Below are 14,960 nucleotides of genomic sequence, written 5' to 3'. Positions count from 1 at the left end.
TATGTAGAAATTAATGACTTTATTCTATTTTCCTCTTTCCTTTTCTTGGTTTAATCATATTACTTCTAATTTGTCAGATTAATATAATATTTACATTCTGTTTTTCTACTCCTTCCCCACTTTTGCAGCTAATCTTCAAATATATATATATATATATATATATATTATTCATCACCAGTCCATTGGTTAATGTTTCACGGTCATCATGTGGTTTGATAAAACTTCTTCTCTAGGATATTTTGTAGGAAGAGATTGTGAATCACTGAATTCTTGTTTTTTAAAATGTCTTTCTATACTGTTTTTACTTTAATGACAGGTTGGCTAACCTCACATTTTTCACTGTTTTCTCATGGGAGTGTTCCTCTGCTGCTATACTGATACCATGTGTTTTACTGATGCCAACCTGATTATCTTTCTCTGTATGTGAGTTTGTCTTTTAATGCAGATGCCCAGAGAGCTTTTTAAAAACTCTATGTCTAAAATCCAGTTGTGTAACTTATATCTCAGAATTGAGAATTTCAGTTACCCAAAAGCCCTTTCAGTACTATATTCAGGCCTTTCCTTTTATTTTGGAATGTTCCTTTGCATTAAAGTTTTAATTATAGGTTTTGATAAATTGTTTAGGTTTATGTCTTTAGGAACTCCGATTACAGATATGTTGGAACTTCTTTGGCAGTCTTCTGCCTCTATCATTTTCTCTCTGATCTTTTTTCTTTTTTATAATTTTATTTTATTGAATATGTTTAGTTTTCTTCCTGATGTCCTTTTCAGTTTTAAGTAAAATATATTCTCCCTTTGTTTCTAATAATTTAATCATCATGTCTGGGATGATTTTGTCTTTTTTCTCTTCAATTTTTATCCTCAGTTAATTATCTGATATCTTTTATTACATTTCCATTTTGAGTTTTTGATTTTCTGATATGAGATATTTTTATTTTTACATCCAAAAATGCTTGTGTAATGTTACTTAATGCAGGTTATAGCATTTTGTTGCAGTTTCCTCCTGCTTCATGTGTATTATTGAAATGTTTTGCTTTCACTTTCTGTTTTCTTTAGTAACTTTGTTTGGATATTGCCTATCAATTATTTTTCAATTTTAAATATCTTATATAGTCTTAAACACACAATAATAGGCAGGGACGTAAAAATTTGCATGGCTTGCTAGATTTCTTAGTTCTAGAGTGTTTCCTTTTCTCTGTACAGTGAAGTTAGTAGTTTCTTTAATTGATGGAATTGCTTATTGGGGAACGGTTTGGTATGTCTTTTATTGAGGAGAAGGAAGAGTGAGAAAGATAATGTGTTCATTTGAGATTTCTGAGGCACAGCCAAGGAGAGATGCCTAGTAAGTGGTTAGATCCAGGTCAGGAACTCCATTTCAGTTGGAGAGAGAAAGGAATGGGATGCTGAAGAGTTGGAAGGGATTACCATAGGCAGAAGGAGGGTTACCTGTTTCACTGTAATAAAAAAACAAGAATGGATGAGTTCAAATGCAGGTAAGTTTGTTAGTTCGGTGGCAGGCTATTTGATTTGTTTTCTCTGAGGAAGTGGAACTTGTCATCCTTGAAAAAGGGAGAAAAGGGGAGTTTTTGTTGATTGGAGAATTTTTTATATAGCTACTGTGGAAAATGGGGTAGAGAGCTGATCAGGGAATGAAGTTCAGCTGAGGCTGGAAGCTTCAATCTGTGTGGTTATAGTATTATTGGCAATACTTAGAAGCCCAAGCTTGGGTCTGAGAAGGCTCTTTCAATTTGGTTGACTCAGCCTTGGGGCTTGCATAAGCAAGTGCAGCAGGTGAACAGTGAGATAAAATGGTGAGAATTTTAGTCAGAGAAGAGTTGAAGTACTGAAACATGGTATTTAACCTGGATATGAAAAAAAAATTTTTTTTTTTTTTTTTTTAATGAAAAGAAGTGAAGACAGATGAGGGCAGATTATAACAAAATCCATAATTTATGGGATGCTTAGCACTTTAATGCATTTTCTAATAAATCATAATGAGTTGTAAATTTTAAAAATATCCTCTTACAAATGAGGAAATTAAGAAATGGAGAGTTTAAGTAACTTGCCCAAGATTGTGTATGTATAATCTAACAACCAATGAAAACTCATCTCACCAAATTGTTGAAAAATTATGTTGTTACCAAATAACCTCTCCCAAAGAAAATTATGATAAAACTGTAACCTTATGATATTTTTTATATTTTAATTAAATTTAAATAAGGATTGACCTAGTTTTTTAAAATACCCATTTGCCTAGAGGAAATTATAACAGCAAACCATGGCAGTTTAAATATAAAAATTATATAATTTTTGTATGAAAATAATACAGGCTGAGTAGAGGATTGTTAAAACCCTAAATTTTTGGTGAAGTGGAGCAACCAACTTTTTTTATGGATCTTCCCATGAGCAAGACACTTTCACAAGGGCTCTTTTTTATTTCTCCTACAAACTCTATGAAGTTAGGGGTATTAATGTTGAATTATGCATTTGGTCAGATTCAGAGATAATTTATCCAAATTTTTGCAGCCAGTTACGTTGCAGAGCTAGAATTCCAGACTTAGTTTGTGTGATCCCCCATATGTAAAATGCCTCCCAAACTTCATGTTTGCTTATTTGGTCAGTTAGAAAGAGCTTCCCTAGTCTTTATATCTTCAATATTTTCTCTGGCATGTTAGAGATTTGTTTATAAAGTTATGAATAAAACATGGATTAAGATCAAAGCAAAAATAAGTTCTTTAGTAACAATGTAAATATCTTTCTTTAAGTATTGCTTTCGTGGTCAATAAACTACACCTTCTACCTGACTTTAAAGGTTCCCAGGACCACAAACTAAATTACTCTCCATCCTTTTATTTTATGTAGGTAAGTACCAAAGACCACAGTATGAAAGGAAATACGTATACAATGCAAGTTTCACATATCTGTTTTTTATTAAATTCAGTTTTTTTTTTTTTTTAATAACTGGTTTCTTATGAATTAAATCATGTTTGACATTAGCTGTAGAAATTGGATTGAGAAGTAATGTTGAGCTTGGCACTTTCTCCATTATTTAATAGCAAGAAGAAAGTCAGTGTAGAAGTTAGTATAAAATAATAATTTAGAGGTACAGCCATGCTATATATGCCTTTTTATCTATCAGTCAAACACATTGACCTGTATCTAGGTTCTGTAGATCATGAAAGCAGTCAAGGGATCAGAATAAGTTCCAGTTACAATACTTAATTTCACAAGCTAGTTGTGTATTGGATTTAATTATTTTAGGGAAAATGGCTAGAAATTATCCTCTCATTTCCTGGTAAAACATTATTAAAAGAACAAAGAGAATGTTTCTAGGTAGATATTACAGGCTGGCACCTTTCAACAATTAACCTGTGTGGTCTTCCAGCAGCAAATGTTATAGCCCTGTCCACAACTGTTTTTCTATTTCCTTTATCCCCTTGAAGTTGAATGTTTGAGAAGAAATAGTCCATTTCTCCCTCCTTAATATGCTCCAATGGTCATAAAAAAGGAAACATATAGTTTTACATTGTGTTCAGTACTATTCTAAAGTATTCTAGGTGATAAAAACTCACGTGAGATACGTTGCCTGCCCTTAAAAGATGTGCGAGTCAGGGAAACAATGTTTACATAAACAGAGCAGCTGTTGAATAACCAGGCCATCACAAAATTTAGTGCTAAGCATAGAGCTGCACAACATCATTGTAGTTCACAAAAGAGAGGGATTGAATTGGTGAGAGTGGAAAACATCTGTCAGTCTCCATCAAGAGATCTGGGCTAGATCAGTGGTTCTCAAAGTATGGTCCTAAGACTAGCAGCATCAGCATCTCCTGGCAACTTCTTAGAAATGCAAATTCTTGGGATTCCTCCCCTCCAGACTTACTGACTGAGAAATTCTGGTATGGGGTTCACAATCTGCATTCTAACAAGCCCTCCAGGTGATTCTACTGCAGCTAAAGTTCGAGAACTGATGTTCTAGATTATAAGGAATAGGTGATACTTTGTTCATTTAATTCTGTACTGTTCTCCTTATCTGTTCTAATAATGTCGTAAGGAAGAATAAGAATAAAGAAAAATTCTCAAATAATTGTGGAACATCATTATCGATAAATCTTGCTGATGTCTAGTTACTTTAACCTTCTGCTAATTAGCATAAAATAATAAGATTGGATCAATGGACAGAGAAGTAAAAGGAGATTTTTACCAACCATGGTAGTCATGAAATTCCAAATTAGTTGTGAATGACATGGAAGCTACAACAATGGGACCAAACATACCAAAGATTGTGAGGATGGTGCAGGACCCGGGACGCCACAATGTTTGGTTGTTTTAATTTATACCTAAGGTTGCTATGAGTTGGAACCAACTGGAAGGCAACTGAGAACAGTTTTTTTGCCAACTGCCTTCGCCTTTTATTTTATGTACAGAAAATCTAAACTACAGATTTGCTTAATAAGTTGTATGACAGTACTTGAACCAAGGGGGCAGTTAAGTGTCCTAATGACTTACAGCTGTGCCATGGTTCTCAAATCGCTGCATTAGAACTAGCTGGAGACATGTTAGAACACAGATTGCTGGGCCTCATTCCCCAGAGTTTCTGATTCAGTAGGTGTGCTATAAAACCGAAAAAAAAAAAAAAGGCAGTTGTTGATTCTGACTCATAGCAACCCTATAGGACAGAGTACAACTGCCCCATAGAGTTTCCAACCTGTAATCTTTACAGCAACAGACTGTCACATCTTTCTCTTGGAGAAGCTGGTGGACTTGGACCACTGTCCTTCCGGTTAGTAGCCCAGCACTTAACCACTGCGCCACCAGGGCTCTTTTCAGTCCTGCTATAGGGCCTGGGATTGTGTGTGTTGAAGAAGTTCCCTTGTGAAGCTGATTTCTGCCTGTCTGGAGACCACAACTGAGAACCACTGACTTGGACAATTCATCCTATTGATATGAGTGTTCAGTTTGGACATAGTTATTGCATTATTTCTCTGTAGTATTAGGACCTGACATGTCCTTTTTCTTTAATTTTTCTCACACACATCTTGTTTTCTCTTTGATATTTTTCATGTGCTTTTCTGTAAAACCATTGTATTAACAGACCTTCTAGTCCCCTAATTTGGGTTAATTTACACGAAAACATTTTTCTTTGCTCCCTCTGTCCTCAAGCTGTCATCTAGTGTTTGTAAATAAAACTGGAGATGATTAAATATTTTGTTGGTATTTCATGTACTAAAGAAAAGAAATGCAAGAATTCATAAAAGTGAGAAAATCAGTGTTTATATGATGTGATATGGTTGAAATTTTTTTTTTTTTAAGTGCTGCTTGTGTTAAGTTTTATTGGGTCTTTCCACTGTGGTTCATTTTCTACAGTTTGGGGGAATTTGTTAGAATATGAAATTGTGAACAGTACTGGGATGTGCTTTCGTGCTACACTCTGAGGCTTTCTTCCCTTAAACCTATTTTACATCAGGTATTTGAGATATTTACAAGAAAAATGCTTTGTCTAACTTTCTGTCTTGCTCTCAACTAGATCAAAATGTTCTCTCTGGCATGAAACAAGGGAGGCATAATTGTTTGCAGAAATCTTTGTTATGTTGCAGCACTTTGCTGAATAGATACATACATGGTACATGGCTCTTACTGTGAGGTTTCAAAAAGTCTAAATATTTGAGGGTGTGTGTGTGTTTCAAGAAGCTGTCCCGACTATTCTTTATTTTTGTCTAGGGATTTTTTATAGCTCTCTTGATCTGTGGGTACTGTACATTTTATATACTAGCAATCGTTTCATTTAGGAAAAATTCTTAGTGTTCCAAAAAGTAGATGTGAAATACTATATTTAAATAATTTGGGCATAGGATTTAAAGGGAAATGAGCTGAAAATTGTTATAATTTTGACAGCTACCCCATATATGTGTTGTAGATGTTTAAGTCGGTAGATGCTAAATTAAAGGGCCAGATAATTTTAAGAAATAACCTACCAGTGACTCCATATTTAATGAAAGTTTGATTTTGATTTGGGAGCCAAGGGTAAATCAGATCCAAAAAACAATGAATTTTAAAATAAAAATGAAAATCAAAATGTATATGAAAAGGACTGACAAAGTATTTTAGTCAGATTTATATTGAAGATGGAGAATAATGTCCTGAAATATGAGCATATAGCATCATGATTATTTTATAAATTTACTCAATTATCTTTTTTCAAGTAAAGAATGTTAGTATTTATATAATCGCTGTATGAATTTCAGAAAAAGCTTATTTGATGTCAGAAAAAGTATCAGTAACCCAGAAGTAATTTTTATTTTCCTCTGTCTGTCTCTAATGTACCTTAGCATTTCTTTAGTAAACTTAATGAAAATGGAATTCTCTATTTCTTTTTATCAAATCTTTTAAAAGGGAGAAGCAGGACCACCAGGTGCTCCAGGGCAGGATGGACTGCGGGGAGAACCTGTGAGTACCTACCCAATTCATTGCTAAGGGATGAAGTTCTTTTCCTGTATTGAAATTCTTTGACTATTTGAATCTCTCCTTCCATGTGCCCTATTTTTGTCCAGCAACTCCCAGATTTGAGCATTGGATGTTGTAGAAGTTCTTTGTGTAACACCATAAAATATAGAAATATTGAATCTTTTACAAACCAGGAAGAATTTTGCAACCAGGAAATTTGCATGCATTGTGAACCACAACCACAAGCAATCATGTGACACAAACGAATGATTAATGCAAACATCATGGTCTGTTGCTGGGCCTTTAACCAATGTCACTTTGCCACTTTTTCACTGTTTTATAGTTTTCACTCTGGCCGCATGTGTTTAATAAAAATTGGGCAGAGAAACTTATGAGAAAGTATTGAATGTGAATTCTCAATATCCTTATTTTTAGCAAGTGTCCCAGGTGACTCTTAGCTTCAGATGAGTTTTGGAAATATAGATTGCTGCCATGTTTTATTCTTATCACTCACAGCCAACATTTAAAGACCAGCAGATCTCATTTTATTCCTCAATGGTACCTATCTTAAGAAAATTTGCAATTTGTTTCAGAAAGAACTAGATTAAGAAATGAAATAATAGTTTAGGGTATATTGCCATTTATCAGAAAATGTTCAGTTGAGTGGCTCTGAATCTAAATATTGGAATAAGAGGCTTCTTAAATGGGATGGAGAGATTTGAACTAGTCTTAGAATCACTCAGGTAATAAATATTCATTGAATTCTCACCTTGTGTGTTGTGTCCTCGGGCATATTTGTTGACTGACTGATTCTAAGACTAGTTCAAATTTGCACACATTAATTCTACATACATTTTGTTTGCAAGAACTTAGTCATACCTAACTACAAAGGAAACTGGAAAATGCAGTCTCTAGTTGGGTAGCTTTGTGCCCAGCTAAAACTCTTTTTGTGGTAAAAGATGAATAGATATTCAGGGACGACTATCAGTCTGCCATACCCTTTATACCAGATAGGGCTATAGATAAAAGAACCAAATATAAAACAGATAGATCTAAAATATAATGTAATTTTTGTCCCTTATTTGCCATCAGTTGTCATGGGAGAAGACTGGGGAATTCCTGGACTAGGTCAAGAAATGAAATAATAGTTAAGGATATATTGCAATTTGTGCCAAATAGAGTCAAAAGGTGAGGGTTTGAAGACAATCTCTGCTACATTCCAGCTGTGTCAACTTCAGATCTCTGAATATCTTTCCCCTCACCTGCAAAGTGCAGATGCTTATAATGCATTCTTCATAGGGTTGTTGTGAGGCTTACATGTCAAATCTCTTGGAAAGATTTTTTAAAATATTGCACAAATGCGTGAGATTATCATAATCCCATATAGAGGATGTCCTGTGACTTTGGGTGGCTGAGAAAATTTTATCAAGGATTTGCAGCTAGACTTGGTGTTGAAAGAATAAGTGGGAATGAAAAGGAAGCAAGAGAGTGCAGTGATATGAGTTGAGACACACAGGTGAGTGAGGTGGTCAACGGTGTGCCTAAGAAATAATTCAGTGATCTCAGTGAGGTCCTGAGGGTGCAGTGAAGGGTCCCTGTTGGGTGGTAGGAAGGAAAGTTGAAAAGGTAATTAGGACCATAATGTGAGTACACTTGACTGTAAATTTGGAAAGTAAACTTCATTTACTTGCTAATGAAGTTTTGGAATGGAAAAAAAAAAGAATAAAATGATGAGAAGAACTGCTTTAGAGGCAGTTTATGAGCTACAGGTATGTGCAGAATGAATTGAAAGGGGAAGATCCTGGAGCCAGGATACTGTCAGATACTGTAGCAACATGTAAAGAAAAATCGTCATAGCAGTGCTTATGAAGATACCTCATGGCTCGTGACAGGGGTGGGGCAGGAAGAGGAGAAGTCGCAGTTGGCAAATAAACATAGAAGGCATGCATAATTTGTATAAAAGTATGGCAGTCAGCAGACTGTTTTGATAGACTAGGATTTAGGTAATAAGCCCTCAAAACTAGTTGCTGTCGAGTCAATTCCAGTTCCTGGTGAACTGTGCTCCGTAGGGTTTTCAGTAGTTGATTTTTTGGGAAGTAGATCACCAGGTCTTTCTTCTGAGGAACCTCTGGGTAGACTCAAACATCCAACCTTTTCAATAGTAGCCAAGTGCATTAAATATTAGCACTACCAGGGACTCCAAATAAGGCCTCGATTAGGGTGCTGAGAGGAAAGGAGAAAGTTCAATAGGAATAGTGTGAGCTCAATATATTTGAGCCACAATTATTATTAAGGAAGAATTACTGGATATGAGACTTGTTGTTAGGTGCCATCGAGTCGACTCTGACTCATAGCAACCCTCTGTACAACAGAACAAAACACTGCCCGGTCTTCTGCCATCTTCACAATCATTACGCTTGAGCCAACTGTTGCAGCCACTGTGTCAATCCATCTTGTTGAGGGTCTTTCTCTTTTTCACTGACCCTCTACAAAGCATGATGTCCTTCTCAAGGGACTGATCCCTCCTGATGATATGTCCAAAGTATGTGAGATGAAGTTTTGTCATCCTCCCTTCCAATAAGCATTCTGGCTGTATTTCTTCCAAGACAGATTTGTTCATTCTTCTGGCAGCTCACAGTATATTCAATATTCTTCGCCAATACTGTAATTCAAAGGAGTCAATTCTTCTTTGGTCTTCCTTATTCATTTCCTAGCTTTCATGCACACACGAGGTGACTGAAAACACTATGGCTTGGGTCAGGCACTCCTTAGTCCTTAAAGTGACATCTTTGCTTTTTGACACTTTTAAGAGGCCTTTTGCAGCAGATTTGCCCAACGTAACGTGTCATTTGATTTCTTGACTGCTGCTTCCATGGTTGTTGGTTGTGGATCCAAGTAAAATAAAATCCTTGATAACTTCAGTCTTTTCTCTGTTTATCATGATGTTGCTTATTGGTCCAGGTTGTGAGGATTTTTGTTTTCTTTATGTTGAAATTTAATCCATACTGAAGTAAAGATGTGTTTATTTAAGTTCTTGTTTCAAAAAGAATGTAACGTGTGTGTGTGCCTGTGGGAGGTTCAGGGGGAGAGAGCGAGCCAGACACAGGGGAGAAGAAGAAGAGGAAGATGGGAAAAAGACAATGGACATGAGGGCCTGATCAAAATTTATGACGTGATTGTGCTCTAAACATTTGTGAGTTAGTTATGTGGAATTTGTAGCTCATTTCCTCATAGAAACAATATTATAAAGGGGAGACTAACAAGCAAATCTCTGTAAACCATAATGTAATGAGAGTAGCATATATTTACTTTGAAAATAATACTGTGGCGATTCTGTTACTGAAACAGAGAAAAGGTTAAACAGGAAACGCGGTATTCTGAAACGACAGTGCTTGAGGGGATGTTTTTCTCTCCTGAGGCTGCCTGTTCCTCACTGTCAGCCATAAGCAGACATTGGTTCTGGTTTGCTCCTGCCAGCCTGCTCCCACTTTGTTCAAGACTTATCCCTCTCCAGAGCTTTGGCACTAGAATATATTTCCATCCCAGGCAGCATGGCGCATCAGGTTTCGGCCTTTTCTTTCTTCCTTCAACCTTTCCCTCCCTTCAAACATTTGTTAAATTCATGTGGAAGACATTGGGTTCAGTGGATTCAGTGATCAGAGAAGCATAGGAACTATATAGGCAATAAAAGGATGAACAAACAAAAAACTAAATTACAAAGTTCTAAAAGAAAAGCAAAATGGGAGTGGGGTGGTGGGAGCGGTTTAGTTGCCATCTCCCCTCCTTAACCAACCAAATCTTTCAACCCCTCTCCTACCAAGCCCTCCAGATCACGGAAGACAAGAAAAGAATTCTTTAACCCTTTCACTGCTCTCTTTCTGAATGCCAAAAAGGAGAGCAGGGTTCCTATGCCAGGATGCAGACTCTGTTTGGAAAGTAATTAATAGATCAAGTATCTAGATCTTGCCAGTATTGTCTTCATATAAATCTTCTGATTTGTATTCACTTCCAAGTAAGAATATGTAACAATTACACACTATTCTGTTATTTTGACAATTAGTAAAAAATTAATTGTTAGAATATTATCCTGTGAAGGTTGATCTTTATCATTTGTGAAAAAGCTCTGAAAACCAAAGACAACTAAATTTTATATATTTGGTAGTGCACAAAAATAGACTCTTTCATTGCATGCAAATACTGGTTCTAAGTATTTGTAATGAATGATTTGGCTCTGCTAAAAAGGATGAATTCAATATATTTGCTTTGTAGTATGGTACAAAACCCAGCCCACAAGAAAATTAATAGAGCTTAAGTTGGAAGAACAGAAGCTCTTAGAAAGATCTTTTAAAGCTAATTAAACACAGCTTATGGATTTTTTTTTTTTTTTTTATGGAAGTCTGGTGATATTTCATCTCTGTAAGCAGATTGATAAATTTGAACACTAACTTCTGGAATTCAAATTGAGGACAAAGGCTGTATTTCACTGGGAAATGATTATATATTACTTTAATGTACAATTACATACATTCACATGCCTGTGCTTTGAATTTTAAGTCCAGTATTGGTCACATGGAAACCCTGGTGATATCGTGGTTAAGAGCTATGGCTGCTAACCAAAGGTCAGCAATTCGAATTCACCAGGCACTCCTTGGAAACTGTATGGGGCAGTCCTACCCTATCTATAGGGTGGGTATGAGTAGGAATCAACTCGACAGCAACAAGTTTGGTTTTGGGTTTGGTATTGGTCACATATGCAATTATAAACATAATTTACGTTCTAAGTGGCATGTTATACCCACTTGGCTTCCATCTAGGTGACTGTAGGCTCAGTTCTAACAAATGATGTATTTGTTATGATTGGCTTCAACAATTTATCACTGTATCTAAGGATTATATTATTTCAGTCAAGATATTATACCAGTTGAACATAAAGTGAAAATTTGTCATGACCCTGGCCTTGAGGAGTCAGTAGATAATGACATGGCATACAGCTATGAAGGTAGGCACAGAGGGACTTGAAAAACTTTATAAGATTGCTATAAACCTAGATGAGTTTGGGGGCATCACTGAACAGGGTGAGTTCTTAAACAAGGTGCTTCTTTGGCCAAATTCTGGAAAATACTAGGAGTTGGGCAGTTGCTTGACCCAGCCAAGGCAAGGGAAAGCAACATGTTTCAAAACATAGAAGTGAAAGAAACATAGTGATCTGGGAAGAGCTGACAGTAGTTCAGCCTGACTGGGATACACACAGGGTAAGGGGTTGGAAACACAGGATTGAGGCTGTGAGGGTGGGTAGAGGTCAAATCAAGAAGGGCTTTTCATGTCTGTTCTAAAGAGATTGTAATTCAGTCTGAGGGCAGTAGGAACTATTAAAGGGTTTTAAACAGAGAAGTGACACGATCAGATGCTCATCACTCTGACAGTAGAGAATGGTAAGTGATAGGCCAAGTGGAGGACAGGGTCTGGCAGCAGTCTGCTGAGCTCTGTCACTTATCTATAGTACCAAGGCAAGAGCATTCACAGATGAGTGGGGGATAATGGAGCTGATCTGAAGTAAAAAGGTACCTGCAGGGCTGGAGGACTAATTGGGTATGGGTAAATGAGAAAGGATGACTCTTTAAGTATCACTGCATGTTTGGGGGCACAGACACACAAAGCAATAGGCAGAAAATAGAGGAAGAAGAATCTGTTCTGGCCAGTGGAGGCGAGCTTAGATTTTTTTTTTTTTAAATGATATATCTCTAGATAATGATGAAAGGCATTTAAATAGGAGAGCTACGCCTTTGGATAAGTAGGTAATAATAGACTTGCAAAAAGTGGGAATAAAATGCTAATCAGAAATGGTGCATCAGAATCGACATTGTAGAAAAACTTCAGTGAATACTAGGCTTTTCATTTCATACTAGGCTAATCCTTAACATTTTTTTATGTAATGAAACTGCATAAAAAGGCATTTGAGCACATATTGGTGCATGTTGCAAACTCTTGGTAGGACACAGACTGATCAAAAATCATTTCTGCTTAGTTGAAAAACAACTTGATTTAAATGACCAGTATGTTCAGTATTATCAATTTTGTTAAACTTGTATCTTTTTTTTAACTTTTTGTCCATTACTCAGTATTTGCTTTTTCCTATTTAATAAATTTTATTCCATATTTTTTTTTCTCTGCACTATTCATCATTTTGGAGTGTTGGAAATTATAAGTGTTCAATCCTTAGTGTATTATGTATATAAATCATAGTTAAGAGATATAATATATGGATATTTTCTCCCAGGTGGGTTTTTGGTGTCTATTATGTTCCAGTTTTTTGCTTGCATTTTATTTTCTCCCATGAGCATGCTATTATTTTTGTAATAAAAAACCAAAACTTGTTGCTATTGAGTCAATTCTAACTCATAGCGACCCTATAGGACAGAGTAGAACTGCCCCATAGGGTTTCCAAGGAGCGGCTGGTGGATCTGGACTGCTCACCTTTTGGCTAGCAGCTGAGCTCTTAACCACTGTGCCACCAGGGCTCCTTATTGTTTTTGTAATACATTATAAAAATTAAGGCCTGGATTTTTGAGTGTTTTGAGGTTTTTTATTGTTTTTAAAAGCTGTTAAGCTTGCCAGACTACATTTTCATTTTTGTGCCAAGGAATGAAGGACAATTGAGTTGCTTCAAGGAATCTTGAAACGTTAGAAATGTGCTTTCCTACATTCTTACAAAATCACTCTGGTTTTGTCTTGGGCAGCTGGATGGATGAGGAGATGGCAATACAGGGGCAACAATACACCAAAATTACCAATAGCTGAAAAGTGATAAGTAGGAATATTCATTTTCAACCAAATTATCCTTGACCAGCTGGTTTGCTTCGGCCAGTTGTTGCTGGCCAAATTACCTGCAGCATTAACATTTCCACCACTTCTTTGTTATGGCTATTCTTGTCCTGGTGTTCAATCCTAATGACATGATCTACTTAGTGTAACATTTTTCCTTAGCCAGTTTGAGCCATTCTCTTGCCAGTTATCTACTTGCCAGCCAGCCTCTTTGGGCACAGGCAGCTTTGTGGCACATGGTTAAGAATTTCAGGCAGGGCTTGGTTTCTTCTCTGAACTGTCATCCAGAGCTTCATGAGGATGAGACAAAGGATGCTACATTTTCTGGATCAGTGGAGGTGAGTTCATATTTCTTAGTTAATGACGTCTTTAACCTTCTTATTCTGCAAATGTTTGCTATATCATTTTTCTAGGAATGAAGATGTAGGGATTACTGTAGTATATCTGTAGACTCCAGTTCATAGAAGGTTTTGTTATATTTTCTTTTGAATTCTTGCTAAACCACATGTTATGTTTGTCTTTATGATGTAATGTTTACCACTAATTTGGTCCCTAGTCATCACTTACTTAAGGGAAAAGTAGGTCTTTTGTTTAATCACCTTTCCTGTGGTATGATCATTTGACATATCATTTTTATGGATGTAGGCAAAAGACATGCATAAAATACCTGGGGGAGGATCTTGTTCAAGTGCTGTAGGTGGTTTTCCATGTGCAATAATCCATTTTATTATGCTAGTAATGCGGCTGTGTCTTTATTTGCCCACTTGACTGTATTTTTATTTAGACTGAGAAGAAAGGTGAGAGAAAAAAATCCCCACTATTTCTGTTTTTATTCGTATTATTTGATTTGCAATTGTACGGTAAGTTTTTAACTCTTTTGTACAGATTTATAATACTTTTTTTCTATTCCTTTTTCAGGGACCAGTAGTGGCACACTCAGCATGTGTTGAGTGAACCAGTCTTAATCTGAGAATCTGATGTGTCATTAAAGGTTACACATACATAGCACTTCTAAGTGTGAAGGCAGCACATTTAACAATTTATAAAATTAAATTTGAAAATTGAACTGTGTTAATAATTGTAATAATCCCCCGCTAGTTTCAGAAGTTATGTTTTTAAACTTGATTGGCAATAACTCTTCACAGTGCATTAAGTTTTCTCTAAATATTATAAATGTCTGATTTTTCTATAGGAGTGACCAAATTTGTAAGCAATATCTACACCTTTTTGATTTCCCAAAATATAACATTTGACATTGCATTGATTGTAAAAATACTATCTTCTTCTTTAACTGTAACACAGCAAATGTTGATCCATTATCTGCATTCAGTTAATAAAACCATACCAAGTTTCATAACGGGTTTGCTTGATTCTTTCTTATTATAAAGCACATCTTTGGCATAGTGAAACTGGACTACCATCGAAAAACGTTATAAAGCAACATTGTGAATTTTAACTTTAGAAGCTCTGTACCTATGGCACTGATTTTTTTTCCCTATAAAAAACCTTGTTAAGTAAGGTCATTGTTAAGAACCATTGCTGAATACTAAAATATGTTGATTTGATTTTTTTTCCTCTTCTGTATTCATCTCTTTTTAATTTATAAGAGTCTTTTAGGCCCTGAAATGATCAGAAAGATAAACGTAACTGAAAATATGAAATGGTGCTTAGTTAATTCTCAGAATGGATAGCATATC

General features: G+C 35.9%; 1 protein-coding gene across 3 annotated transcripts in view; it reads left to right on the top strand.

The window, feature by feature from the left end:
* Window positions 1–14,960, top strand: part of COL21A1 (collagen type XXI alpha 1 chain) — a 189,765-nt gene that overhangs the window by 141,412 nt on the left and 33,393 nt on the right. For all 3 annotated transcript variants that reach the window (XM_049894674.1, XM_049894655.1, XM_049894663.1), the window contains one exon: window positions 6,391–6,444. In XM_049894674.1, coding sequence (XP_049750631.1) covers window positions 6,391–6,444 — 54 coding nt within the window. The remainder of the gene's footprint in view (window positions 1–6,390; window positions 6,445–14,960) is intronic.

Source organism: Elephas maximus, chromosome 1 (genome assembly GCF_024166365.1).
Source record: "Elephas maximus indicus isolate mEleMax1 chromosome 1, mEleMax1 primary haplotype, whole genome shotgun sequence".
NCBI classification, from domain to species: Eukaryota; Metazoa; Chordata; class Mammalia; order Proboscidea; family Elephantidae; genus Elephas; species Elephas maximus.
Note: the sequence above shows the minus strand (reverse complement) of the source record. Positions and strands in the feature narration are given on the sequence as shown.